The following is an 8952-nucleotide window of genomic DNA, read 5'->3' on the forward strand; positions in this document are numbered from 1 at the left end:
ATTATACAAAACAGCTGACATGCACACATGCAGGATTTCATGAATATCAGCTACTTAAGAATAGAACTGTTAATCAATAAATAAATATTTTACATCAACATAGATGTTAGTTTTAAGATAAACCCATATTTTGCTGTTAATACAATTATTATTGTTTTCATGTTTATTATATAAATAATATGTTACAGTATGAGCTAAATACATATCATAAAATGTTTACATATATTACTACATGTTCCTTTTTTGCTACAAATAAATTGTATATAAATCCTCTTTGTATATCAGGCAAAATACTCCAAATGGTTTTATAGTTGTCTTACAGGTACTTTATATAAATATTATATGTTTATCCATTCAAGTATATTTTAATACATTGTTTTTACATGTTTACTTAAAATTCATAAATAAACTGTTTGATGCACTTAGGCCTGAATTATATTTTTTAAACTTCACATCAGTATAGATTCCAAACAACCAGGCTTGCAATTATGTATCTTGTACTTTTATTACATCAATTAATCATTAATTGCGCCTCACTGATAAAATTACATGATTTTGTAATCTAACCAATTTAATGAAACTCTTTCTTTGAAACGTATAATAAAACAAACAATAGAATATGATAGAATTTAGTAATGTTATGTGGATTGGTTTCTGTTCGCAGCAAACACAGACCCAAGCTGCTGCACATCAGTGACATTAGTTTTAAGAAGCCAGTAGATGTGGGCTCTTTGTTGGGAATGACTGGACAGGTAATGTAACCAATTTTGCCTAATGCCTTTGTAGTTTTATTTCAATATATGATTTTTAGGAGTATAGGATACAAATGATGACTGCAAAAGGGATGTAACCCTCATGAGGGATAGATTGTCACAACCAAGGTGGTGTGGGCTGAGGCTCAGTATGATAGAGCCGCCAGTGAACAGCAATCTCCAGCAGTTAGCATCTGACGGCACACAAATGCTTATTAAAGATTTAGTAGAAAGTACGGTAATCTGTATTTTTTGGAGATAACACCCAGGACAGGACAAAATCATTTATTTTGGACATGAACATTTTTGCTTCTTGGGGTGTAGGATATTTCAAGTTATGTTACTACAAACTTTGACAGTTTTTGGGTAAACTGGATCACCTACGATTCGTTGCTTGCTATTATATTATCTAAAAAGTCCAGTTCACTTTCTAACTGCTCCAACATCTCACAGGTAACTTGAGGCAACTCATTAGTGTCGTTTATCACTCATCAGACATTTTCAGAAACAATTTTGTATACCAGCGCCTTGCACATGTTCAGGTATTAGCAAATAATCGTAAACTTAAAAAACAATCATAGTCTAGCGGATTTTTTACACTAGCTGCATTTTTGTCCAAAGTAGATGTTGAGAGGTGTTCAGATCACTTCACGTCTTAAACTATCTCCTGTCCTTTCTTGAACTCACTGAATCATATGAAAATCTGAGCCTTCAACAGGGCATAGTCTTTTAAGCTTTCTTAAACATGACAAGTATCTCAGAAACACTTTTAACAAAGTGAAAGCAAAATCTAATCGCTTTCAACAAATACTCCATATTTGAAGTTTTCTAATGTGACAAAGACTGAAATTGCTATAAGTTGCTCATGAGTCACTAAATTAAGTCAATGACGATGCAGAATTACTGAAGCATTATAATAAGGGACAAACAGGGGTTTACGAATATGACGTTGGAACTATGGTTCATCCCAGTGGAGGCATTCTGGATTGCAAACACCAAAAAAAATGACATTTGAAAAGTGACAGAAGAACACAGTGAACAGCTCACTGTTATTCGATTTTAATGGCATACTGCATTATGAATTCTTTCCACTAGATCAAACGGATAATAAGGAGTACTAAATGCAAGCCCAACACCATTTGTGTGAGGCAATCCGTAAAATCACCTGGATTTGTCGCAAAACAATTAACGGATTTTTTGCACAAAGACAATGCACCTGCTAACTTCATTGCTTATGCATGAGTTTTTGGCTAAAAATAATACTGTAACAATAATCAAGCCTCCATATTCTCCAGATATATGGCTCTGTATAACTTTTTTACTTAAAAAAATAAAAAGAACCTTAAAGGGTCATTGAAGCATAGATGACATTAAAAGTACATCGCTGAAAGAGCTAAAGGCTATCCCAGAGATCGAGTTTGAGAAGTGTTTGAAGAAGCCCTGGAAAAAGTGCATAATATCTAATGTTTACTATTGAAGGTGACAACATTAACATATACAAATAAATAAATATAACAAATAATAAAATTCCCGTTACTTTTGAACATACCTCATTTGTAAAATTATGTCATTAAGTATGGAACAATGGTTTTTGTGTGTTCTTGTTAGTTGCTCACGTTATATGAACTAATTAATGGTCCTAGTTTTACCATATAAAATGGAAATAGTTTGATAATTTATTACGCTTTGTTCATTTTGTGTTCTAGGTGATATACACTGAAGAAAACTATATGCAGATCATAGTGCATGCTGAAGTAACTAGCCCATTCTCAGGACAGCAAGTAACAACCAATGTGTTCCATTACACTTATGAGGCTCCAGATTATGCTACTAAAGTTATGCCTAACACTTATCATGGTGAGTATTGTAGAATGTAGAATCTTGGAGCATTGGAAAAACGGTTTATTGTAGTATCACTAGATAAAGGAATTCATGATGATGGAAGTGAAGTGCCTGATGATGGAATCTTTGATTCAGAAAGGTCTTGCACAAAATAAAAAATTATATATTGGAAAATGTTGTATTCCTTTATCTAGTGATACTACAATGGTGAGTATTGTTTACATGCATTTATTCTGATCTGAATGTGAAGTTCAGACTTTAACAACTTATGTTTTAGTGCATTGATGGAATAATCATGTGGAAAAACCAAATATAGAAAGAATGTTTTTCTAAAAAGATATTTTAAAGGAACTGTACAACTTGTAGTTGACAAGATTATTTCTATGTTAAGTAGGGATGGTGAGATGAGATCCTTGAATTTCGAGATAAATTGGATCTGCACTGGACCATAATTCATACACCGGATTAGAACCTTGATTCAACATAACTGAATAATAAAGTTGCAATTCAACATTATTTAACAAAACAACTATGTTATTCTGGTCATTTTAGATGACTGCCATTTTCTTCTTGGCAAAGAAAAGTTTGCTATGTCAGAACAGGCTCTCCAGCTGATTACAAATATACTTCAGCAGTAGAGCGCAGTCATTTTTTTTATTCTTCGTCAAAGACAAAGTGCTTAGTTTTCTCTTGACTTCATAATAGAGACCAACACTCACCCTGATCCTTATGGGACAGAACATTACTACTTGTGAGAATATTCAAGTTCTGGGTCTTACTTTTGATACCCGTTTAACTTTGGTGTTACACCTCAGAAACAAAGGCAAAATGTTTGAAGTGGCTCAACATTCTTGGAGCTGAGTGGAACGAAATGGTGGGGAGTGGGTGCAGACAGGATGTGTATGTTCAGGTTCTACAAAACTACCATGCGTTCCTGTCTAGGTTGCGAATAATCATAACAAGCTGAATTATCATGTGAATTAGTTATAACTAACAAAAAATTATTAAGAAATGTTAATCTATTAGAAAGTGAAAATTATAGCGAGTAAAAATAAATGTTGACTAATATATTGTTAATTATTTTTGCAGAGGCAATGATGTACATTGATGGACGCCGCCATTTCCAGGAAGTTATGGGACTTAAATCTTCAAGTTAATGTGCTACTGGCTGCTTTAATTTGGAATTTCAGTATTATCTACACGCGAGTCAAGAGCTTTACTAACTAAAGTTTCCTTTCCTGTTCTGAGAGAACATAACTAATATTTTAACATTCAAACTTACTGAACCCACTCTTGCCAGTCCAGGGAATATTTGAGAAAGATCAGGTCATTGATTGTTAATGCTTCTACTTGAATTAAAAAAAAAAAAATGCTTGTATTTATTTTATAAGGAGAAGCAGGTTAGGTGTTCTATAGAACACACTGTAATTGCTTATTTAATACTTGGTCCTTGAAAACTCATGACAAACAGGTGTATCTTATTTTAAGACTATTTATCTTGAAATCATTTAGTAATAAATAATATTTCAGCTACACCTAATTTGTATATTGCTCTGTTGTTTAGTCAAAACCGAATCGGAGAGCTTAAAAGTTTGTTTAGCTGAGTTAGGTGGCATGTATAAATAATGTTTAACTTTTTGTGTTCTGAGAGCATCAATTCATAAGAAATACAAGGGCAGTTTTTTTTCAACCTTTGATGAGCCATAAAAAAGTCAAGTGATTAAAAAACAATATTATTTCTTTTATCACACTGTATGTACACTTATGTATGTACTTCTCAACATAATCATCTTGAAGATTGAGGCATTTGTCATACCTGTGGATAAGTCTTCCAATATCCTGTTCATAAAATTTTATCCTGCCGCCAGTAAATTTAAATGAGTCATGACCTTGTCTTGATGTTCCTCAGTAGTTGAAAGTTTTGACATCTTGGACACCTAGCGAACACAAATATTATTTTAGTCTAAATTCTGTAAAATTACATTGAAGAGAAGATCTTGATACTTCAAAAATTCTAGAGATAAAGCACTTATTCTGAAAGCCGTTTTCTCTGAGCACTTTGTCATCGTTCAACAAGGCCTGTAGCAACTGACTTTTCCTTGACCTCCTTCACTGTGCATGTCAGTTTGCACATATTTAAACTTTTAGACACCATTCACGAATTACACCATTCACGAACTACACCATCACTCATAATGTTTTCTCTATAAACACGGCACATTCTCCAATGGATTTCTGGCTGTACGCTTCTGCTTCCAGGAAACGAATAACACTCCTCAGTTAAAATTTGGTGGGTGAATCAATAGAGGCGACCATGTTTATGCCACTGTAGCTTGGCACAACTGGCTAATTGAACTTGGCAGTGACTAATGTCATAGTGAGTAAGATGCGTGGTAACGACTGCATACACCGCTGACCTGCCACTTGTTGTCTAGCCACTATGGCGTGAGATCAGAGGTTGAAAAAAAAACTACTCTCATACAAAAGAAATCTGTGCTTTTTATTAGACTAAGCCTATGGATGAATGTTTGTAAATTGTACAGTAAATGTTTTCTTGGACTGGATATGTTTTGTTGAGAGGAATGTCAACAGTTATGTTGTTTTATGCCTATTTACACATATTAAGCTCAAAAGCATAAAAAAGTAACTACAGTAATTAAACCCCCTTATAGCAAAATGAGAATAGCCAATTCTTGAAAAGGATGTTCAGAAAAATTAACTTCATACCATTAAACACAATAACTCAAAAGAAATTTCACAATAAACCTAATTTAATTGTTGATATGTGTAATATAAATACTGAGGACATTTTTAAAAGTTAAAATTCTCCAAAATGCCACAAGAAATACACTAAAAGCATTCCAAAATGGCTATAAATCAAACAGTGTTAGTCATGGCATGTTGAGTCATGGCAAATTATGATGCTCAAGGTGTTACTGTGGTCACAATTTTTATTATTATGCAGACAGTACATGTATTGTGTAAGATTTGTAGTTAATTTGGTTGTGGTAGTTTTTCTTATGCCCAAGTAAGAGAATAGATTTCAATCCCTGAAAGGTAGTGTGATATATTTTTGTAACAATGACAAATGTCTGCAATTCTGTTTTTTTTTTCTTATCATCCATCATCAGTAACAATTTTTTAAACAAAATATAATGATCATTTTCTCTTACTAATCTGTAGCAGGATTATTAAGTTACAAGTATTCTCTGAGTTTTGTGATAAGTGAAAACTAATTCAGTTAAGTATAAGTTAACATATATTAAGTTAATCTAGAAACTTTCTACAATAACACAATGTTATTTGTCTAAAAATAATGTTAAGTGAAATCTATGTCCCACATAGAAAATCATCTATAATTTTAAAATAGGGGTATAAGTAAATTAATTACTATACTAATAATGTGCTTCAAAAATACAAAAAAATACTTTGTTTACTAAAATGTTTATTTACATAATAATTCAGTTCCTTGACAAATGTAGCGCATGTAGTCTGTTAAATTGGCTAAAACGTACCAGAAATTAAAAATTAATAAATCCCTTATAATTTGAATTTTGGTTGCATTTATCCTGAGAAGTCAAGGCACCAATGGTTTAAAATTTTTATTAATGACATAGTTTTATATTTTGTCAGATATTTTGAAAAAAAAAATTTCAATAGCATTTAGTTAAATAGTAATATTATGACACTAAGTAAATGACAGTTTGTTGCTAAGGTAGAAGTTTTGTATGGAAATACAAAACAAACATACACAAATCAATCATAAAAATGATTCGAATTTAATTGTGACTAATTACAGCAAGTATTGCATTCTGACAAACATGCAGACTAACCAATAAACGTTTTAACTAATATAGTGTTTTCTGCAATAAACATGTAGATCAGACACCACAAAAAATAAAGATGAGACTTGGTTCAGAACATTTGATAGTGGCACAAAACGTGCAACTTAGTTCTGTAAATAAAAAATGGCATTTTAAGGAAAGATGTGTATGTTAATTAATAGTTTGACATACGACAAAAAAAATAAAAATTTAAGTGACCTGGATTAAACAACCAACCTTTTTGCCAAACCAGTTAAGGAATTGAGGCATTGCTAACAGATCTCCCTTCACTTGCTACAGAACCCAAACATAATCCTGAACACCCCATCAAAGTTCATTATCTGAACACTCAGGACAATTATAAACACCAGATCTGGTAATTAGAATTAAACATTAAAATAAGTTTATATTTGAGTAAAAAGTTTTGGAGGTTTCATAATATTACTATTCATTAGGATTCTCTCGGATTATTTTAATAGTGATTATTGTGGGTAGTAATGAAAGGAACTGTATTAATTAGTCCTGTCATAAAATGGATAACTTTCAAAAAAATATTATAAATAGTAATTAAAAAAATAAAATCAGATAATGTGATAATCAAAATGTATTAGTGATAAAATATAGCTTTTGAGTTTCTGTGGTGCTGTAAAACGTGATACTATTGTGAGTTTATGTTAATTTTTTGTTCATTATTTTAAGTTTTGTGATTATTTTTCATAATAAAGTGTTTTCTTGAAATAATTTATTGTTGGAATTATACCTCTTCTTTTGTAATATTGTAGTTCCCAACTTTTAAGAATCACTACATTTAAAATATGCAGTATCACTGGCATAAATACATATTTTGGGTAATTCTAAAGAAGTAGTTAGTGAAATAAACCACAGATACTTACTTTAATGTTGGCTTGAGTGCCAGTTGTCGATGTAAACTGCTCCTAAGAGCTAATCTATATCAGACCAGTACTCAAAATGCCAGAAAAATCCGGACTGAGGCTGAACAAAATTTTACTTATAATTTGAGTCATCCCCTTCAATTTCTGTCTACACTGCTCCATGCAACTTTTCCACAAGTCTGTTCATGACTTCCACTGCTTTTTATTTTACTACTTCAATAGTCTGAAAACTTGTTCCATTCAAATTCTCATTGCCTTCAGGAAGTAAAAGAAAGATCACAGGTCCACGTCAGGTAAGTAGAGTGTGATCAATGGTCTAAGATGAGGTTGTTGACTTGAACTATAAACATCTTCACTGACAAAGCATTGTGAGCTAGGGCAATGTCCTGGTGGAGGACCTATGATTTGTTTTGGAAAAAATTATAATTGGCTTGAATTTTGATTGTGTTATTCGTGTTTTATTGCAGTGGAGAATCAGGAGATTCCCGACGCATTAATTAACATTTCGTTTCAGGATCACAAGTAATAACATTTTCTAAGAAGCTACTAGGATGTTAACATTCCTTCCGTTCAAAGTGTGAAACTCTTGGAACTACTTTTGTACACACTTTTTTCATGTTTAAATTTTTATGAAGAGTCTGCCTAACACATTCCTTGTCGATTCCTGCTGTAAACTCAAGACATTGCTGTGATAGTTAAACAGCGATCTTGCTAAACAAGGTTACACATTTTTTCAGTGATGATAGTCTGCCAGTGTGTGTCATCACTCATGTCTTTGTGGCCATTTTAAAATTCTTTATACTACAATACATTTCTGTTCGTGACTAACAATCGTCATTGTATTTATAACATTACAAATGCTTCACTTGTACATTTTCCAAGTTTGAAAAGAAATTTGATGTTTACACGCTGTTTTGTCTAGATACGTTTTTTCCGATGCGTAGAACAAGACAACTACTTAAAGATATAAGTATAAACTATGGCACTATGGGTGTAATAAAGAGTGAGAGCTAGACAAAATCCAAGCAGTGGGCGGAAGGAGAGTCACGTGACCAGCAGTACGATATTCAATCTGATTGCATTTGTTCTGTGGCTATTAATCCGGTTTCTTTTTAGCCAAAAAACTATAGTTACTATTAATCCATCAGCACAAGTAATTGTCAAATCCTTAATTCTCAGATCCAATTCCGAATAAAACAAAATTATTCCTGATAGCTGTTTTAGCCTAGGTTTTATTTGAATAAGATCATTACCAGACCAATTTCTGTCATTCCTTTACCTGTTGCAGAATATAAAAGAAAATTAACATTTCAAAAATACTTTTAATGTTTATTAGTGCAGGCACTTCAACCTTTTCATAACATGGTGTTTTGATCACAAATTCTCAGAGTTGTAAGCATGATTTGAGAGACAATTGGTGCAAAATGTTACAACTCACCATTCTGTGAAGCTAAAAAATAATATAGAAAAAAGATTAAAGGAAAGATTTTACCACTGGAGACCATTCACTTGGATGCTTTTCTACTTGATCCTTTGCTGTTGGATGCCATTCATTTTTATTCATGAGTGCACAGCATACGGATTGATGTGAAGAGCAAAGTATTGGGGACTGCAGGGATAAAGAAATGCTCATCTTAAGTT

At 32.3% G+C, this 8952-nt stretch overlaps 1 protein-coding gene across 2 annotated transcripts in view; it reads left to right on the forward strand.

The window, feature by feature from the left end:
- The window catches only part of LOC124362850 (acyl-coenzyme A thioesterase 9, mitochondrial-like), a 40488-nt gene extending 33329 nt beyond the window's left edge, over positions 1 to 7159 (forward strand). For both annotated transcript variants that reach the window (XM_046817708.1, XM_046817707.1), the window contains exons 9-11: positions 665 to 752; positions 2459 to 2609; positions 3684 to 7159. In XM_046817708.1, the coding sequence (XP_046673664.1) occupies positions 665 to 752; positions 2459 to 2609; positions 3684 to 3751 (307 nt within the window). In that variant the 3' untranslated portion in view covers positions 3752 to 7159. The remainder of the gene's footprint in view (positions 1 to 664; positions 753 to 2458; positions 2610 to 3683) is intronic.
- Positions 7160 to 8952: the final 1793 nt, after the last annotated feature.

This window comes from Homalodisca vitripennis, chromosome 5 (genome assembly GCF_021130785.1).
Source record: "Homalodisca vitripennis isolate AUS2020 chromosome 5, UT_GWSS_2.1, whole genome shotgun sequence".
NCBI lineage: Eukaryota > Metazoa > Arthropoda > Insecta > Hemiptera > Cicadellidae > Homalodisca > Homalodisca vitripennis.